This window comes from Chiloscyllium plagiosum, unplaced genomic scaffold (assembly GCF_037043375.1).
Source record: "Chiloscyllium plagiosum isolate Xiang-an unplaced genomic scaffold, Cpla_swu_hap1 HiC_scaffold_42, whole genome shotgun sequence".
Lineage (NCBI taxonomy): Eukaryota > Metazoa > Chordata > Chondrichthyes > Orectolobiformes > Hemiscylliidae > Chiloscyllium > Chiloscyllium plagiosum.
Genome location: NW_028270180.1, coordinates 9,619,019 through 9,639,810, shown reverse-complemented (window position 1 = coordinate 9,639,810; position 20,792 = coordinate 9,619,019). Strand labels below are relative to the sequence as shown.

The 20,792-nt window shown below is 40.9% G+C and overlaps 1 protein-coding gene across 5 annotated transcripts in view; it reads right to left on the bottom strand.

Moving 5' to 3' along the window:
* Positions 1-13,682: 13,682 nt before the first annotated feature.
* LOC122542489 (collagen and calcium-binding EGF domain-containing protein 1-like) overlaps positions 13,683-20,792 on the bottom strand; it is a 157,549-nt gene continuing 150,439 nt past the window's right edge. For 3 of the 5 annotated variants that reach the window (XM_043680263.2, XM_087982191.1, XM_043680264.2), the window contains 2 exons: positions 19,546-19,733; positions 13,683-13,943 (listed from right to left, as the gene is read on the bottom strand). In XM_043680263.2, the coding sequence (XP_043536198.1) occupies positions 13,835-13,943; positions 19,546-19,733 (297 nt within the window). In that variant the 3' untranslated portion in view covers positions 13,683-13,834. The other 2 variants (XM_087982190.1, XM_087982192.1) reach the window with 2 other exon arrangements.

Sequence of the window (20,792 nt, the reverse complement as noted above, 5' to 3'; positions counted from 1 at the left end):
CCTGTACTGCTCACAAGCAAAGCTTTTCACTGTACTTAAGGTACACAAGACAACAAATTAAATCAAACATCCAGCTGGGAGAGAAGACAGGGCCTCCGTTTGGAGTCTCATTCCAAAGACAGGACCTCTATCAGTGCAGTGCTCCTGTAGGACTGTACAGGGAGTGTCAGCTTACATGGTGTGCTGAAGTTTCCGGAGTATGAGCTACAACTTTCTGACTCAGAGGTAATGGTGCTATCAAGTGAGCCATGGCTGACGATGTTCAATTTGTAACACCTTAAGAACAGAATTACCTGCCAATTGAACAACTCGTAGAGGCCTGATTGCTGTAATTTAGTCACTGGATGGAATCACTTGGGATTCAATTGGTTATAAAGTAGGATTGGAAAAGTAGGAAACATGTTGGATACATTTTAAATTGTAAATTTCTTTCTGCAAGGTATAATTATTTATCAATGTTGAAAAAAAATGGTAATGCATTGTTTCAAAGTGGTTTCAAAATAGAAGGAGTGTTAAAGTATTTAAAAGTATTTCAAAGAGAAAGAAACCTTTTCTGACGTCAGGAGCAGCTCACCATTTATGATGTTCCAATGACCTGAAAGGTGCTACATAAATGTACTATAATTCCCCGATCATTTCTGAACCTAAAACCTGCTCTTCTTTCTACCTTGGACTTTCTGCAACAACATAGTTTTGTTCAAGCAGAGTCTTTTTCCTGCTTATTATCTCCTTGCCTTCTAACATCCCTACACTCATGGATTCCTCAGCTCTGAGGGTTCCACTGCCTATCCATTCGGTACATTGCTACCTTCATGCATAATCTCTGCACTTCAACACCCAATCTCTTGGGGTGTCACGGTGACTGTTGGGGAATGTTATGCTTGGCCTATGGATTTTTGTGTCAATTTAAAAAAAAATTGATGCAGGTGACCATATTGTCCACGAATGTAATAGGCCTCTTGTAATGATCTTTCTGTAGCCTGTTTGAAAGATGTTGGATACTCAATACCAAACTGGTATGTCTTTTTGGAATGCTTCTGTTTTGGTTGGCAGTGTTGTTTTTTTTGTCTTTTTGCTTGGATTAGTTGATCAAACTATTCAATCCTCTTTGATGTTGTTCCTGTTGCCCCCTTCAGTTCCACTTTAAGAGAACCATAGTTGAGCTGTGTACTGTGTGACAATGCAGTCCTTCCTTTCTCTTCCCTATGGTGTTCAAACTATTTTATTTATCCTAGAGTAGAATATGTTCAATTCATGCAGACCATGAACAGGGAACAGGAGTAGGCAACTCAGCTGTTCGAATCTGCTCTACCATTTAGTAAGATCATGGTTGATATGATTTTAATCCCAACTCTACATTCTTGCTTATTCCTGATGATCTTTCATACCTCTGTACCTCTGCCTTCAAAATCTTTAAATATTCTGCAATTATTGCCTTCCAAGGAAATGAATTCCAAAGACTCTGAGAGGATAAAAAATGGTTCCTCAGCTTTGTTTTAAATAGGTGGCATGGTGCCTGAGTGGCTACCTCACTGTCCCAGGGACCTGGGTTCAATTCCAGCCTCGGGCAATTGTCTGTGTGGAGTTTGCACATTCTCCCTCTGTCTGCGTGGGTTTCCTCCCACAGTGCAAAGATGTGCAGGTTAGGTGAATTGGTGATGATAATTTGCCCACAGTTTTCAGGGATGTGTAGGTGAGGGGTTAAGGTAGGAGAATGCATCTGGGAGGGTTGGTGTGGACTTGTCCAGCCAAATGGCCTGTTTCCACAGTAGGGATTCTATGGTAGACACCCTTTATTTTTGAACGATAGACCCTAGCGCTAGATTCTCCCGCAAGAGGAAACATCCTTTACACATCCACCTGGTCAGGTCCCTTCAGGATCTTCTATGTTTCAATTATATCATCCTTGACCCTTCTGAACTCCAGAGCTTACAGGCCTAGCCTGTGTAACCTTTCCTGTCGAGAGTGTGGTGCTGGAAACGCACAGCAGGTCAGGCAGGATCCAAGGAGCACGAGAGTCAATGTTTCAGGCAAAAGGTCAAGAACGAGGGACTTCATAGGAATAGCTAAAGAAGCAATGGTAACATGAAAAATAATTTTTATATCGAATCTGATACCAATCAGGATTCAATCATGACTTTAAAAAGGAAATTGGATAAAGGGAATTGGATAACCAGTTGAAGAAGGAGAATCTGTGGGACTGCAAGGAAAGTCTGAGGATTGAACACAACTGATGCAGAGAGCTTGCATTGACAAGATGGACTGAATGGTCTCCTTTTATACTGTAACATTCTATTATTAATGATTCACTCTGACCCACTTCGAGAAACCCTCCCTTTTCTCCACCACCTGGTCAAATTTATTTTTGTTCAGTCCCTTTTAGTAACATTTGCATTTTGACAGCAATTGTTATGTTAATGAAACCCTCATAGATGCACACATGGCTGGTTGTGGCTGTGGGCAGGTAGAGCTGAGATGTTACATGAATGATGAAGTAGGTTGAGGTGAGACTGCTGAATGTTATATAAATCCTGAATTAGTTTAAACCCAATCTGAAAAAAGTTGGTCTGAACAGTGTCAGATGTCACATGACACAGGTTATAGTCCAGCAAGTTTATTAGAAATCAGAAGCTTTTGAATCACTGCTTCCTCATCACCTGAATAGTGTGACACTTGAAGTTAAAGCTTGGATTAATTTATAACTATGATGTTGTTTTTATGACTGGAGATCTGTGACCAGTAGTATTCTGCGGGGATCAGTGCTTGGACCCTGTTGTTTGTAATATGTATAAATGGTCTGAAGAGGAACGTAGTTAGCCTGATCAGTAAGTTTGCAGATTACAGAAAGAATGGGAGAGCTATAGATAGCGAAGTGTTTGCCAGAGGATACGTCAGGATATAGATAAGTTGGAGACTTGGATGGAGAAATGACAGATGGAATTTAATCTGGACAAATGTGAAGTGTTGCATTTTGGAAGATTTAATGCGGGGATAAGTATACAGTAAATGACAGAATCTCTTAGTAGCATCAACATTCAGAGGAGTCCAGGTGTACAGGTCCATAATGCCCTGAAAGTGGCAACACAAGTGGTTAAGGTAGTCAAGAAGGCATATAGCATGCTTGCCTTCATTGGTTGGTGCATAGAGTATAAATAATGGTAAGTTATGCTGCAGCTGTGTATAACTTCAGTTAGGTAACATTTGGAATATTGTGTACAATTCTGAACGCCACACAACCAGAACATGTGGAGGCTTTGGAGAGGGTACAGAAAAGGTTTACCAGGATGTTGCCTGGTTTGGAAGGTATTAGCTATGAGGAGAGGTTGGACAAATTTGTTTTGTTTTCACTTGAACGTCGAAGGATGAGGGGAGACCTGATGAGAGTTTGCAAAATTATGTGAGGCATGTATAGAATGGATGGTCAGTGTCTTTTTCCCAGGGCAGAAATGTCAACTACTGAATGACATAGATTTAAAAAAAGGTAAATTTAAAGATGTGAGAGGCAAGATTTTTACATAGAGGATGGCAAGTTCCTTGAATGTGGTGGAGGTAGATACAGTAGCAACATTTAAGAGTCATGATGATAGACATATGAATAGGTAGGAAATAGAGGGATATGGACCGTATAGAGGCAAAAGGTTTTTAGTTTAGAAACGCATCATTTGTTGGTGCAGTCTTGGTGGGCCGTAGGGCCTGTTGCTGTGCTATACTATTCTTTGTTCTATCTGTAGATTGATAGGTTTGTCTTCTGAGAAAGGTTGAGCAGGTTGGACCTATACTCATTGGAGTTTAGAAGAATGAGAGGTAGCCCAAGGGAAACACACAAAATTCTGAGGTTGCTTGACAGGGTGGGGATACTCAAATAACTTTTCCACTTGTGGCAGAATCTAGAACTAGGGAACACAGTTTAAAATAAGGAGTTTCCCATTTAAGATGGTGATGAAGAGGAATTTATTTCCTGAGGAATTCACTTCCCCAGAAAGGAGTGGGTCATTGAATAGATGTGTTAACATAATTTTGATTGGACAGGCGAGAAAGTGAAGCTGAAGCTCCAGTCAGATCATGCATCATTATATTAAATAGTTGAGGCAGGTGCACTGGCTGTTTGGCTGCCTTCATCTATTTCTTATTAATCAGCAGTTAATACTGATCATTTACAATTGCCAACCAGTTTGAAAGAAATTTATCTCAGTCACTGACCAATATGTGGAAAGAAATGTGTGGTTGAGCAGTAAAATTAAAGATCCCTTCTTTTATCTTACTACTGTTGCAGCAAGAATGAAATATGGTGTTTAGTGTTAGTTCTAGGAATTCAATTCTTCCTTCTCTACAAGTTTGCATTTTGGCTTGGCACCAAACCTGCTTAAAAGACAATCTCTATTACTTTGAAAGTTTGCAAAGTTGGTTTTGAAACTAAGCCATGCAGATATTCACGGATTTGATCCCTGCTCTGTGCCTGTGTTAGCTGATCTGAGCCTCAGCTGGAGTGTAGGTTTTGTGGTTGGCCTTCCAAACAGTCAGAGGCAAGTGAAAAGTCATCGGGGCTCCAGCTTCCACTTGCTGGGCAGTGACCCCTACTGGTGTGTGCTTGCGGTGCAGGTGAAAACTGAAGGGAGCTTTCACCTGAGATTTGTAGATGTGTTTGTCAGACAGGTGCACAAACCTGTAAAGTTTTCTGTAGTGTGTAGGCTTACATGTATGACGCAGGGTTATGGTTCACTCTAGGGGAATCATACTTTGATTGAGTTGCTAAATTGAGGTCTCATCTAGATTTGGTTTAGACAGATGATACTATTTTAAGGAGAGCAGGGTGTCCTACTCAACACTCTTTTTCTCAAACAACTCCACCAAAAGCAAATCTACTAACTGTTTATTTCACACGATTGTTAGAGTACAGAAGAAGCTCATCATGCCTGCATTGTTTCTGCTTGAACAATTTGCTTTGTGCCATTCTCCCAACTTCTCCATATTGTTTGTTTTCAGCTGATGGTCTAACTAGTTCTCAGTGTTCCAAATAATCTGCCTCCACCATGCTCTTAGACAGTGCATCCCCAACCTTAACCACTCTGGGTGGGTTTTTTCTCATGTCACTTTTGGATCTTTCACACTTACTTCAAGGCTGTTCCGTATCATAAGGACATAGGAAATAGGAACAGGAGTAGGCCATCTGGCTCTTCGAGCCTGCTCTGCCATTCTTTTTGTGGTCCCATCTCCACTTACCTGCCCTTCACTGTAACTCTTAACTCCTTTACTGTTCAAAAATCTATCCTTGCTTAAAAAAATTAAACAAGCTAGCCTTAACTAGCGGGGAATTTCACAGATTCACAACCTTTTGGGTGAACAAGCTCCTCCTCAACTCAGGCTTAAATCTTCTTCTCCTTATTTTCACGCTATGCTCTCTAGCTCCAGTTTCACACACCAGTGGAAACAACCTCCCTGCTTCTATTTTATCTATTCCCTTCATAATTTTATATGTTTTTATAAAATTCCTCCATATTCTTCTAAATTCCAAAGAGTATAATTCCAGTCTATTAAATTTCTCCTCATAAGCCAGTCCTCTTATTTCCGGAATCAACATAGTTGATTTGCGATCATTCTTGATCCTTGTGAGCGGAATTGCTTTCTCCCAACCTACTCTGTCCAAGTTTCTCTTGGTTTTGACTACCTCAGTCTAATCTCCTCAAAACCTTTCTTTCGCCAAGGAATGCGGTCCTATTTTCCTGAGTCTGTCTTCATAACTGATGTTCTTCATTCCTTGCCCCATTCGTGTGAATTTTCTCTGCATTGTGTTTGTGGACTGTTTAATTCCGGAATGTGTGCTCCCTTGGCCGATGTATTAATAGATAAGGACTCCATGGAGCAGACCTTGTGAAGCACTTTAAGATTTTTAAAAGTTGTTTTTCTTTTCCTCCATCCAGGAGTTAGTGCCTTCCCACTACTCAAATCACCATGTTTTTTTTGTAAACTTGCAACCACCACCAGTAAAAACACCCATTTATCCAATTGAGTATGTACAAGCAAAACCCATAACTGGCAATTCAAGCCACCAAATGTGAAGGGGGTGAGGTAAGGAGAGCGAGACAGGACGAAATCAAAATGGAGTTGGAGGAGGAAATAAAGCATTGTATCTCCCGTGGTGCCCACCTCTCTCTAAAGGCATCAAGAGCATTGATGGACACCGGATGCTCCTTCCCCAAGGATACCCAGTCATGAATATAACCGTGGAAGAAGGGCAGACAGTTGGCAGAGACAACCCCTTCCATGGCTCGCTGCCTGGACCTGTTTATAGCCAGCCCGGCCATGCCCACAAGGAGTAGCGCCTCTGATCTGCCCACAGCACCCCAGCACACGCTGCCCAAAGATCAAGAACATAGGGCTGAAGTGCAACCAAAAACTGGTCAAATAACTGGTTAAATAAGGGAGTGCAAATGGCCGCAACAAATGTGGTCCATGGACTCCACAGCGCCGCAAAATGAACAGTTGGGCTGGGAGTCTGTGAACTGCCACAATCTACTATTGTGTGGGATTGCTGAGTGCAACACTCTCCACCTTCAGATCCCTGAAGACTCCCATGTACTTTGAGATGTTTATTTTTAATTTTCCCCCGAACCAACCTGCTTAGACATTACACATCTCTGGAGCAGGTGGGACTTAAACCTGGGATTTCCAGTCGGGAGGACTTCTTTCAGTTATTAAGTTCATGAGATGCAGGTGTCACTGACAATTTCAGCACTTACTGCCTATCCCTCACTGAGAAGGCAGTACTGAGCAGATCTGTGGCCCTGTAACCCTCTTGCTTGAATCAAACAAAATCTGTGTTCAAGTCCCACATTTGAGCCCAAAAATCAAACAGACAATCTAGTGCAGTATTGAGGATGTGTGCACTACCAAAGCTGCGGTCTATTGGAGGAGGTGTTCGAGCAAGGTCTCAACTATGTGCTTGGTGTGTGTACAGGATCACCATTTGAAGATGAGCGGGAGGAGTTATGCCTGGAGTTCTGGCCAGTGCTTACCTTTTAATTGCCATCTCTAAAAGCAAATGACGTAGCTGTCTTGTGGTGCAGTGGTACTATCCCTATCCCTTGACCAAGGTTCAAGTTCTACCTGCCCCAGAGATGTGCAACAACATCTCTGAACAGGTTGATTAGTGAAACAGAAAAGAACCATAGATGCTGGAAGAAGGGTCACTGAACATGAAACGTTAACTCTGATTTCTCTCCACAGATGCTGCCAGACCTGCTGTGTTTTTCCAGCAATTTCTGTTTTTGTTCATGATTAGTTAACTAGTCTGTTTTGTGACAATACTAAGCCTTTAAAAGGTGTATTTGTTCCTTTTTTTTTGAAGAGAGGTTTTCAGTAAGCGATACCGAGCTGTCTATTACAAGCCCATAAAGTAAACCGCTTGAGAGACCTTGGCTTTTTAAAAAATGTTGGAACAATAGAAGCAGACTGAATGGGTGGGGCAAACTCCTCCCGAACCAGGGTTTTTAGTTTTTCATTTTTCAGGAGCAAATGCTCGGTTTTTAAACTTGTTTTGGAAGCTGCAGTACATCTCTTTCTGGTATTGTCTCCAAGTTTTGATGTTTTTTCCTCTTGGACTGGAGAAATACCTGTGAGACAATCTATTTTACTGAACTTGCCTTTTTCCCAGGGTGTGTTGTTGGGATGTTACTGTATTAGAACAGTTAATTAGTAGTCATGAATATATCTAATTATTTTGTTAAGAATTTTGATAGAGTTACAGTTAAGCTAGTTCTTTTTATTTTATCTGTTTTTAACGGCAGTGTAAAAATGAAGTGTGTTTTGCTGAAGTTTGAGTAGGTTGACCAATCGAATACATTTGGAACACAACACCTTACACTTACCTTTAAATAAGAAAAGGTTAGGGTCTCGACTATCTCCTAAATATATTTTTAGGGGGTTTGGTCGGAGACTTAACAATTTCAGAAGTCAGACAACACCAGGTTATAGTCCAACAGGTTTATTTGAAATCACAAGCTTTCATAGCGCTGCTCCTTTGTTAGGTGAAGTCTGATGAAGGGGCAATGCTCCGAAAGCTTGTGATTTCAAATAAACTTGTTGAACTATAATCAGGCTTCATCTGACTTCTGACCTTGTCCACCCTGGTCAAATACCGGCACCTCCACATCATGCATAACAATTTGTTTTGTTGACTTCCAAAGAGTACAAAGGGGGATGGGTTTGCTCTGAGCAGAGCTGACTTATTTTCTGCTATTAACCCCGACTATTAACACTAACTCTACATCTATATCTCTCTGCTACACCCACAAGCACACCATTTGCCTCTTACACTGGGCATACTTACCATCTGCTCTATTTTCTCCTTCTTCCCATTTACAATAAGAAACAGCACTTTTCCAGCCCTCTTCAATTCCAAAGATGAGTCCTCCCAGACAAGAAATGTTAACTCTTTGCACAGACATTGCCAGAAGTGCTGAGCTATTCCAGCACTGTTTTTAAAAGAAGACATTTACATGGGCTGTCAAAAAAATACAAACAAGGTCTAGTGGGAGATAATGGTATGTTGGTTGGCTGAGTTTACAAAATGTAAAAAGGGTTTTCTGAGACAGTAGGTTCTTGGTAGGTATGAGGCAGATACATGTTACATTGCATTCTGGGAATAAACCTATCAAGAGAAGGATCTCAGTCTACTTTCATACTTTACTGTCTGGCTCAGATCCATTAAACAAGTTTGACACTGGAGCAGAACCTTTCTCTTTAAGTTGCATCAGGCATTCTTCAGCATTTGCCTGAACCCGTCAACACAACTTGGGTCCAGTGGCTTATCATTAATCTCTAAGTCCCACATTCGCATGCCCAGTTTAGTCTCTGAGTTTAATTCTGTCACATTGAGAGTCAGAGGGCAACTTGAGTTATAGCTGAGTACCACTGACTATATATAGAAATCAGTGCCTGTTGTTTTTTTTGTGCGCGTTGATTACAGATTTAAAAAAAGCCATCTTTAGCCATGCATTTAAAGGAAGTTTCAATGATGATTTGGGCTTTGCATGTGCTTGTTGTGCTTATCAGTTTAAATTCCTGTAGCAACTGATGGAGGATAACAGTACAGTTGACACGCCAAGAGATTGTCTCTCTGGGACTGTAGACACCCTCCATTTACCAGAACTTTTCTTCAATGCCCTACTGAAGATGTATCGTTATCCCAACGGGATTCCGTAGCAGGAGTGCCCTCTGTGCATTTCTCCTCAGGCAATCTAACCCTTGATATATATTTAGCTTGAAATGAATATGATGAAGAATTTGTGTGTGTTCCTTCACTGCCGGCCACAAAGACAAACACCAATGACAATAAGTCAAAATGCACTAAAAGTTGGGGTACCAATTCTTCCTGATCCTATGCGCAAGCTGTGTTTTAACAGTGGTTAGCACTGCTGCCTCACAGTGCCAGGGACCTGGTTTTGATTCCAGCCTTGGGCGATTGTCTGTTTGGAGTTTGTATATTCTTCCCATGTCTGCATAGGTTTCTTTTGGGTGCTCTTGTTTATTCCAACAGTCCAAGGATGTGCAGGTTAGGTGGATTGGTCATACTAAATTGTCCATAGTGTCCAGGGATGTTTAACTGTGGTAAATGTGGGGTAATGGTGATAGGGTGCGATGCTCTTTGGAGGGTTGATGCAGACTTAATGGGTCAAGTGGCCTCTCTCTGAACTGTACAGATTCTTAGAAATTCTACATTTTCAAGTTGTAAACACGGCTTTCAGTCAGGTGACAAACAACCTAAACCAATCTATTTATGGCATGCCAGATTAAATCAACGATGTTGACCCGGTTAGTGTAAGGCAGTCAGTAAAATTCCATGTTCTGTCATAATGTTTGAGAATGCTGATCTTAGAATATTAATGAGACAATGGACCTAGGTCATAAAAGAACAAGTCAGACCAGATCCTTTTGCCTTTCCAGTGAGCATGTGAGAAAACATGTGTACAAGGATTGAGTAAGAAAGTATAATGGTACAAACATTAAATGAGCTTAAAAATGTGTTGCTGGAAAAGCGCAGCAGGTCAGGCAGCATCAAAGGAGCAGGAGAATCAACATTTCGGGCATAAGCCCTTCTTCAGGAATCATTAAATGAGAACAGGTTTGATTTGGATTCCTTCCTTGGTCACATAGTGTAGCCACCTAGCGAAGAATACAAGAATAGAAACAGAATACTAAGCTCTTTTGTGTCTACCCCACCATTTAATTAAATCATTGCCAGTCTGGGAATTTTTGGAGGAGATAGTTTCAGCCTTCCACCATTGTTCGTGTGAGGAAACTTTTTCCTGAGTACCTGTGCTCCATTTTTAATGTTATTCCATTGTTCGGGACTCCGCTACCAGGGAAAATGTGTTTCTCCACTATCGCTCTTTTAATTACCTTGGAACACCTCAATTACATTGTCCCTTGTTTTCTAATACTCAACAGAACGTGGACCTAATCTTTGCAAACTTCTGTGATAACTCTGTTGAATCGGTACTGCATCCTTTCCACCATGTTATTCTGGTGTGGGAATAGAATTCCACACTAAATAGATCCTGGATTGACACATGTTCCCTTTAGCATTCCACCCAAAGTGAGTTTCTTGCATGTGGACAAAGCCACAGATGAAGGAACAAAATTTAGGCACTTAAAGAAAACACAAATGGGAGCCTGTGTATAGGTTTAAAGGTGAGGGGAGAAAATTTAAAAGGGATCTGTGGGGCAACTCTTTCACGCAGAGGGTGGTGCGTGCATGGAGCAAGCTGCCCGAGGAAGTGGTAGAGCTGGATAAAATTGCAACTTTTAAAAGACATTTGGACAGGTCCATGAATAGGAAAGGTTTACAGGGATATGGGCCTAACGGAGGCAAATGTGGCCAGTTCAGTTTATGAAACTTGGTCGATATGAACAAGTTGGGCTGAAGGGTCTGTTTCCATGCAGTATGACTCGGTGACTAAGTCAAGGATAACATTGTTGGGGCTGGAATAAGTCTATTGACTGAAGAAAATAAAGTCTTCCATTCTCTAAGGGTAGCCAAAATGTTGAATAGTGTTTTATCAATAATATGGTGGATAACTTTGGAACAAGAACTGGATGACTATCTGATGAGAAATGAGGTTGATGGTTGTACACGGATAAAGATTAAATTGCTCTGAAACATATCATTCAATATTCAATAGGAATATAATCTGTAGAATGTAATCAGGTAGGGTTGAATAATGCAGATTGTAGTGGAGATTAAATTAATTGTTGTTTTATCGAAGTTATAAAGTTAGTTGTATTTTTCTATCAGTTTTACCTGTGATTATTAAACTCCCTTGGGAGATTAAATGAATTAGGAAAAATTCATTTCATTGCCTTAGTTGATTGCACCTGCTGGGAGGAGTGGATTGTTGGGTTAAGTGGGCTTTCCTTAGTTTACAATGCTTGTTTTAAGTAGATGATGTAAGTTTGGGTTGTGATCTCATTCTCTTGCTGTCACAATTGCTTTGTCTCTCACAGGCCCATAAAACACAGCAACAGGAGTAGGCCATTTGGCCCTTCAAGCCTGTCCTGCAATTCATTATGATCATGACTGATCATTCAACTCTACCTGTTTCCACTTTCTCCACATACCCTTTGACCCCTTTAGCCCTGAGAACTTTCTCAACTCCTTCTTGAAAATATTCAGTGTTTTGAACTCAATTTCTTTCTGTGCTTCTCTGGATGAAGAAAATTCTCCTCATCTGTGTCCAAAAATGGCCTACCCCATTTCCTAAAACTGTGACCCCTGGTTCTAGAATGTAAATACATGTGTTACATACACACATTGTGAAACCCATAGATTGGCATGGTGATGCCATGATTTCCGTGGCATTACATAAAGGAAATGAATAGTATAGTCCTCAAGTGCAATTGCATTAGAAAGCACTGGATAATTAGACCTATGTATACAGACCTAATGTACTCCAAATTTTCAAGCCTATTTTTAGATGAAAGGAATGACTTAGAAAACAGAGCAGTAGAGATTAGATGAATGTGTTCAATTGCTAATCATTCATTTGCTGAAGTAGGAAACAGGAGAATGACCTCTACAATTATTTAAATGTAATTTTGTAGTTCAAGACAAACTCCAATCTGTTCTCTCACCCCTTCCTAACTAACTCCTCTTACTGTCACAGCCCCTTTTTTATTTGCATTTCCATCGCCGTATGTCCTGTGTTACAAATTAAACAGCTAACAAGCATGACTCATCGGGGGCAGAACACTAACAACAAATATAGGGGACGTTGGGAACAAAATTAAAATAGACCTAAAATGCTAGGAGCAATCAACAGGTCAGGCAGCATCTGGGGGAACAGTCAACCCTTAAAACTCTAAGGTGTTAGTGATGAATGGTTTTTAGTCAAGTACATTATGGAGCTGGAGAAAAAGTCAGAGCAAGGTCAGGAGCAAGAGAGGAAAGGTATATGCTTAGATGAAGGAAGAGGAGCTAAATGATAAAATATTACAATGGCACAGAATAAAGTTGAAACTGGGACAGGTAGAGAAGCAGAAGGTGGGCCCAGAGGGTGTCTGAATGGTTACAGCAGAGCGAGGAGTGGAACTAGGAAAATCTAGCAAACAGGACAAGGCTAACAATGGCGCAGGAAGATGGTGGAAGCAAGGCAGATAGATTCAGAATTGTAGGAGTAAATTACTGCAAATTCTGGAACCTGTACTGAAAACACTGGAGATTACAGCAGGTCAGGCAGCATCCATGGAGAGAGAGCATGGAGTCTTGAGTCTAGGTGACTCCTCATCCCAGCAGAGTTGTAGAACATCTTGGCGCATATAAAGCCAACCTCATTTGTCACAAATGCAAATCAGAATGGGACCAGAACTGTAGACATTACAATTAAGATTGCAGTTTAGTCGTGTTTAGGAAAAGGACACAAAGCATTGCTTTCAGGGTTTCCTTGCACCTGTTAAGGAGACTGCAGTTTTGTACTCCTGGTTAAAGGACAGGCTGGAATGAAGTTTAGAAACTGACCTCATTTAGGACTTTGTCATGTTACTCAGCGTAAATTTCAGAACAGTTTAATCCGTATAGAAGCAAATAGGATGTATAAGAAGAAACTCACCTTGCAACAACAGAAATGAAAATCAACAGACCTTGCAATACATTAGTTGATCAGATTTGTAATACATGGCATGTAAAAATATACACTATTTATTGAGAAAATTCACTCTGAGGAAATATTGCCATTAACGATTGGTATCATAGACCAAAGGAAAGCTGAAATTTCGGGTGATGGCAAGCAGGTGTTTTAACTTGGTTTTGTTCCCGTTGGTTTCAGGTTTGCCTGATACTCCTTTCGGACAATGGATGAGAATTATTGTCGGTCACAAAAGCATATTGACAGACTTAATACAGTCACGTGGTATTCCTTTGTCCATCATTCAGTAGGGATGTTCGCCCATTGAAGGTAAGTGACTTTTTGTCCGGTGTCAGCTAAAGCTGCAGTGGGTTGACACACTATTTGACCATAAGAGGCATTACAGATGCAGGAGATCAGAATCGATTAGTGTGGTGCTAGAAAAACACCGCCGGTCAGGCAGCATCTGAGGAGCAGGATGGTTGACATTTTGGGCATAAGCTCTTCATAATTCCTGATGAAGGGCTTATGCTCAAAATGTCGATTCCCCTGCTCCTTGGATGCTGCCTGACTGGCTGCGCTTTTCCAGCACCACACTCTTTGATCACAGCAGAGCTGAATCCAGTATTGCCTTGTCTGACACAATGTAACATCCCATTCCTGCCTAATCAGGGATTTTTATTATTGGATAGGCTGGTGAAATAACTGAAACATGCTTAATTGTAGGAAAGACAATTGGCCGGCAAAGTTTTCCCATTGCTACTTCCTTGTTCCAGTTCTTTTCTCTTCAATCGATGGAAACAATTACAATCCAAAGTCGGAAAACTGATAGTGCACAAAACAGAACAAATCGCAATATAATCTCTCAATAGATACCTGAGTACAGTTTTTATATTATTATCAGACACATGCATATTCAAACATGAAGACCTTTGAATACAATAAACCTGAGATACAAATCATTCCCTTCAAAGCAAAGACCACTACTGAATATTTTACAAGAAAATGTTTACAAATTTGCATCATAAAATTGAACCTTCTTCGGTGTGTCTCTATATTGCTGTTGTATAACTTTATAAAATAGAGTAAATTTTCCAGAAATCATCGTTAAAATTAAATTTTTGTTAGCACATAAGCTGGAGCTGATGATGAGTGAGCAACTCCAGAGCTACATACTCGCCAGAATCTGGGACTACATGGTGACAAAAGATTGAATGAAAATGTTGATTTGTACAATTTACAATGTTGAAGCAAAAGTGTGACCCGAAATTATGACATAAGGAGGCAGGTTTGCGGATAGGAATGTATGCACGATTTTTGAAAAATATGAGCTATATAGACATCTATCTAAAACTTAGTTCAGAAACTGTCTGTGTCTCCTAAATGCAAGGCATCACTGCAATCTAAAATAATCCTATGGGTAACCAGAAAAAGCTTGATGCTGAAGATAGAGCAGGTCTATAATTTCTGGGAACAGCCAGCAAAGTACAGTAACTTTGTGTTGATGATGCTGTGTGTACCTTCCTCAGTTTTTGAGGTAAGTTTAGCACCTATCTGGGTGCATTTGAATTAACATGTAGGAGATTTCTTTGTGTGTTCTTTTACCAGGCATATGCCTTTGTTAAAATAGCAGAGCAAGCGATAGTTTTTCTATGTTGAACCATTAATGATACAACTGTCACAATGATTGGACAACACCAAGATGGCTGATCTGATTGACTCTGACACCATATGTTCTAGAATTAGTAGTTGTGAACTGTGACTTTAAAAGGTAACCTAGCTGTATCTTGGCAGACCATAAGGCATGGAGATGACCAGTGGTGGTTCAACCTGAGGGTCACCATGTTTCAGGCAAGGGGAGATATTGAGAAGGACAGTCCTTCAAGCAATCTCAGACAGTGATGGGAATTGAACCCATGCTGTTGATTGCAAATCAGCCATTCAGCCAACTGAGCTAACTGACTGCCTATTGTGACTTAATAACATTCATGTTTTTGGGGAAACTAAAAGGTCTGAAGGCAGGTAAACCACCTGGATCAATGGTCTCCACTACACCGTTCTGAAGGAGATTGTGGAGTCATTGATGGTGATCTTTCAGGAATCACTGGTGTCAGGGAAATTCCCAGAAGACTGGAAAATGGTTAATGTACACACCTGTTTAAGAAGGGAGGGAGGTAGAAGACAAAAAACTATGGGCCAGTTGGCCTGACTTCAGTCGTTGGTAAGATTTTAGAATAATTATTAAGGATTAGATTACGAGTACTTGGAAGTACTTGGTAAAACAGTGCTGAGTCAGCACAGCTTCATCAAAGGGAGTTCATCCCTGACAAATCTATTAGAGTCCTTCGAGGAGGTAATGACCAAGTTAGACTAAGGAGAGCTGGAGGACATGATCTATCTGGATTTTCAGAAGAACGTTGACAAGATACCGTACAGGAGGCTGATAAATAAGATCAGAGCCCATGGTGTTCGGGACAAGCTACTGGCATGGATTGAGGATTGGCTGGCCGGCAGAAAGCAGAAGGTGGGGATAACAGGATATTTTTTGAGGTGGCAGCCAGCGACTGATGGAGTTCCGCAGGGATGCATATTCGGACTATAACTATTCCCGTTATACATAAATGATCTAGATGAAGGAACTGAGGGCATTGTTGCTAAGTTTGCAGATAGGTGGAGGGACAGCTGGCATTGAGGAAGCAGGGAGGCTGCAGAAGTTCTTTGACAGGCTAGGAGAGCAGGAAAAAAGAGGCAGATGGAATGAAATGTGGGAAAGTGTGAGGTTATGCACTTTGGTTGGAAGAATAGAGGAATAGACTATTTTCTGAATGGGGAAAGGCTTTGGAAATCTGAAGCACAAAGGGACTCAGGAGTCCTAGTCCAGGATTCTCTTAGAATGAACATGCAGGTTCAGTTGGTAGTTAGGAAGGCAAATGTGATGTTAGCAGTCATTTTGAGACAGCTTGGATACAAGGGCAAGCTGTATAAGGCTCCGGTCAGACTGCATTTGGAATATTGCGAGCAGTGAACCCTGTACCTTGGGAATGATGTATTGGCTTTGGAGGGGGTCCAGAGCAGGTTTACAAGAATGATCCCAGGATGATGGGCTTGTCATATGAGGAACGACTGAGGACTCTGGGCGTATACTCAGTGGAGTTAAGAAGGATGAGGGAGGATCTCATTGAAACTTCCAGAATACTGAGAGGCCAGGGCAGAGTGGATGTGGAGAAGGCATTTCCACTGGTAGGAATATGGTGGAAGCAAGGCAGATGGATTTAAAATAGGAAAACATTTTGGGGCGTATAAAGCCAACCTCAGTGAAGGGACAACTAAGATGAGGAATTTCTTCAGTCAGAGGGTGGTAAATCTGTGGAAATCATTGTAGTAGAAGTCTGTGGAGAAGTCATTGAATGTACTTAAGACAGAGAAGGATAGGTTCTTGATTGGTAAGGGGATGAAGAGTGAGGGGGAGAAGGCAGGTGTATGGGTATTAGAAACATATCAGCTATGATAAATGGTGGAGCAGACTTGAAGGGGCAAATGGTATTATCCATGCAACTTTTCACATTGTGTCAAGTGCTGCACAAGTAGTCCTGTGATATAAGTGATTTAGTCTGGACTACAGAGACAAGGTTGACATTAGATATGAATAAGAAATAGGTATTTACATTGTGTCTTCAACACAGAAAAACACCTCATGGGCACTTCAGCATAAAATAGGCATTTAGGTATGATGGGGATTGCTTAGTGGCCTGAAATGTACTTATGACTGAAGGTGTGAGCATGGAAAGAGTCTTTGGAGGAGGCTTTTGCATTGAGAAAAGCCACAAAGGAAGCAGTCATATCGAGGGATAGTTCTAGAGTGTTGTTGGCTCCACTGGTTGCAAGAATTGAGAAGGCATTCTGTAAAGGATGGTACAGAGGAAGGGGGTTAACAAATGCAGATAAGATGAGGCCATGCAAGAATTTGTAAAGAAGCTTATTTAGCATTTACAAGGTACAAGTCAGGAGCTTGGTGAAATATTCTCCACTGATGGCACCCCATCCAGCACCTTTAAACATTTACTCCCTCTACCATTGATGCACAGTGGTGGCAGTGTGTCTCTGTAAGATGCCATCAGCAACCCAATAAGGTTCCGCCAACATCACTTATCACCTCAACCATCCACGAGGACAAGGATAGAAGATGTATGTAAGCACCATTGTCTGCAAGTTCCCTACCAAGCAGCACAACTTCTTGGTTTGGAACTATATCACCAATCCTTCCCTGTCACTGGTCAAAATCCTGGAACCTCCTCCCTATCAGCACGGTGTATGGATAGAGTGAGTTCAACAAGATACCTCACCACTGTTTCTGAAATGTGTGGATAGTGGTTTATAAACCTCCTAACGGTAGCTGTATTGTAGAACAGAGAATAATGTAACAAATAGAGTCAGAGAGACGTACAGCATGGAAACAGACCCTTTGGTCCAACTCATCCATGTTGACTAAATATCCTAAATTAATCTGTACCATTTGCCAACATTTGGCCCATAGCACTCTAAACCCTTCCCGTTCCTGTAGCCTTTTAAATGTTGTAATTGCTCCAGCCTCCACCACTTCCTCTGCAAGAAGGCAATATATTAATTATGGGTGACTTTAACCTTCACGTATTTGGGAAAATCAAACTGGCAGAGGCAGCTGTAAGGAAGAATGCATTGGGTGTATTTGGGATAGTTTTCTGGAACAATATTTCCTCGGAAACAGTGACAATAACATGGTAAAATTTAGCATTCAGTTCGAGAGTGAGAAACATCCCATTAAACTTAAATAAGAATAATGAGTGTGGAATGAGGGCAGACTTGGCTGGAGAGGACTGGAAAAAGAAATTAGCAGAAAGGATGATTAAGGAACAATGGCAGGCATTTAAGACAATAGTTCAAGGCTGTCTGCAAAGATATATCACAGCAAGGAAAAATTCCATCATAACAACTTTGTTACTAGCTGAGCACCACAGGGATCAGTACTGGGGCCAGAATTATTTACTATAAGTGTTAATGACTTAGACAATGGAAGTGAATACATTATCGCTAAGTTGGCTGATGACACAGAAATAGAAGGCAAGTAGTTAGAATTATGCAAAAAGTCTGGAAAGGGATATAGAAAAATTGACAAGAATGGGCAAAAACATGGTACATGTATTATTGGAAAAGGTGACGTTATGCACCTTGGCAGGAAGAACAAACATGACTTGGAATGCCAGTGTTGGACAAGGGTGGACAAAGTGAAAATCGCACACTAGGTTATAGTGCAACAGGTTTATTTGGAAGCACTAGCTTCCAAAAATAAATGAGTTGAATATGATTTAAATGGAGAAAGATTGCAAAAATGTGCAGCACAGAGGGATTTGGGGATCCTCATGCAAGAATGACACAAAGATAGTATACAAGTTCAGCAGGTAACAGGGAAGGCAAATGGAGTGTTGGCCTTTATTCCAAAGGGAATGGAATGTAGAAATAGGAAAGTCTTGTTAAAACTATACGAGGCGCCAGTCAGAGCACAGCTGGAATACTGTGAACAGTTTTGGTCCCATTATGCAAGTGAAGATAATCTGGCATACAGTCTCAAGAAGATTTTCTAGATTGATCCCAGGTATGGAGGGAGATTTTTTTTATGAGGTGAGGTTGCATAGGCTGGGCCTGTACTCATTTGAGTTTAGGAGAATGAGAGGTGACCTCATTGAAACATGTAAGAAACTTATGAGACTTGATGTGTGAGGTGCAAAGATGTTCCCCTTCTGGGAGAGTCGAAGAACAGAGGCATAATCTCAAAGTAAGGGGTCACCCATTTAAGATGGAGAGTATTTTTTTCTCTGTGGGTAGTGAACCTATGGTATTATTTAACATGGAGAGCTAGTGAGGCTGTGTAGTTAAGCATGTTGAAGGCTAAGATCGACAGATTTTTTAATCAGTCAGAGAGTCATTGTTATAGAGAGAAAGCAAGAAAGCAGAGTTAAGGATTATCGGGTCAGCATGATCTCATTGAATGGTGGAGCAGACACAATGGGCTGAATGGCCTTCTAAGTGGTTCTACATTATATGGTCAATGTCAAAAAGGGATGAACAGTAAATGATGGCTTTGCCAGCAATGCCGACATTCCATGAAAGAATTAAAATCAAAATAGTGACTTGCTATATTGGGGTTAGCAATGGCGGATGAGAAATGAGATGGTGTGTGAATTAGGATATGGTAAATAGAATTGATCTGGCCAACTTTTGGCACGAAGAACTATTGAACAAGCACTGTACATTCATCTCTTTGTAGAAGTAGTTTATGGCACAATATAAGAATACTGATGTGATCGGACTAATTCACATACTAGTACAATGAGATAGAGACAGAGGTCCAGCAGATGAAGTGTTATTCAACATTCTGGGGTAGTCTGGTCACCTGCTGTGACTGCCAGGTTGTGTAGGGACCACCTTCTCTTGCCCAGAACCTGTCTCTTGTGCATCCAGGGGCAGTGTGTCGAGGGTAATGCCTCGTCGTTCACCAAACACCCGCTCCTGCAGTTCTATTATGTCATGCCTGATATCAGCCATCATCAGTAAGAGGAAGTCAAATGATCCAGGAGGGCCCTGTAGATAAAACAAAATCCAATACGGTCATCACATGGTCCATCAATAACTTCTTTCCAATCCTATAGCAAACCCTTCTGTACAATTTTGTTCAAGGGAGTATTTTATCTAACTTTCTTCATGCTGTATCTTAAAAATACTTTATGATTGATTGTAAGGGAGAGTTGATCTTTCAGCTGAATGTTGATTTGTTTGTGTGGGAGAGAAGCCAGGATTAGGGCTGACATCAGAAGGTTGGTCAGATTGGAACCACAAGCACTGCACTGGCAGACATGTTGCCTTTCAGACATGGTGTTGAGCTGAGGCCTTTTCTGTCTGTTTGTATGGATGTAAAACAATTTTGAAAAAGAGCAGTTGGTCTGACCAAAATGTATTTCTCAATCGACATCACAAAAAGGAAAGTGAGCTGGCTCGTGCAAATTGGCTGTTGTATTTCCTACAATACAGCAATATTCGAAAGCACTTAGTTATGGAGACATAGAGCTGTACAGCATGAAAACAGACCCATCGCTCCAACTTGTCAATGCCGACCAGATATCTTAACTTAATCTAGTTCCATTTTCCAATATTTGGCTCATATCCCTTCCTATTGATATATCCATCCAGAGAGTCTTGTAAATTTGGGATTTTTGCTCGCCTTGAAGAACACAATATCAATACAAATCTTTTTTTTCTTTTGAAGTGATTGTGTATTGATAAATTGGCATTTCTACATGGTCTTAGTGAAATTCCAATTTTTTCCTTCTCACCTTGTGTTAATATCGTTGCACGAAGTGATAGTGCATCACCAGCATTGATCGTGTGACGCTATTCTTGAAGGTGTGGACAAGATGTGAAATTTAAATTCACTTGTTCTAAAAGCATGCAATAGTTACTTTTCTGCATCAGTCAGATTCAAAATCCCTTGCTTTCCCCTACTTGTTCCAAATTCCATTCTTGTTATCTCAGTTATCTTGCCAGTTTTGCAGACTTCCTGTGTTGAACATAAAAGCACTTGTGCATGTCAGTAATCTCTGAAGTGTAACATCAAAGTTGCATTAAACTGTAGAGAAAACAAAA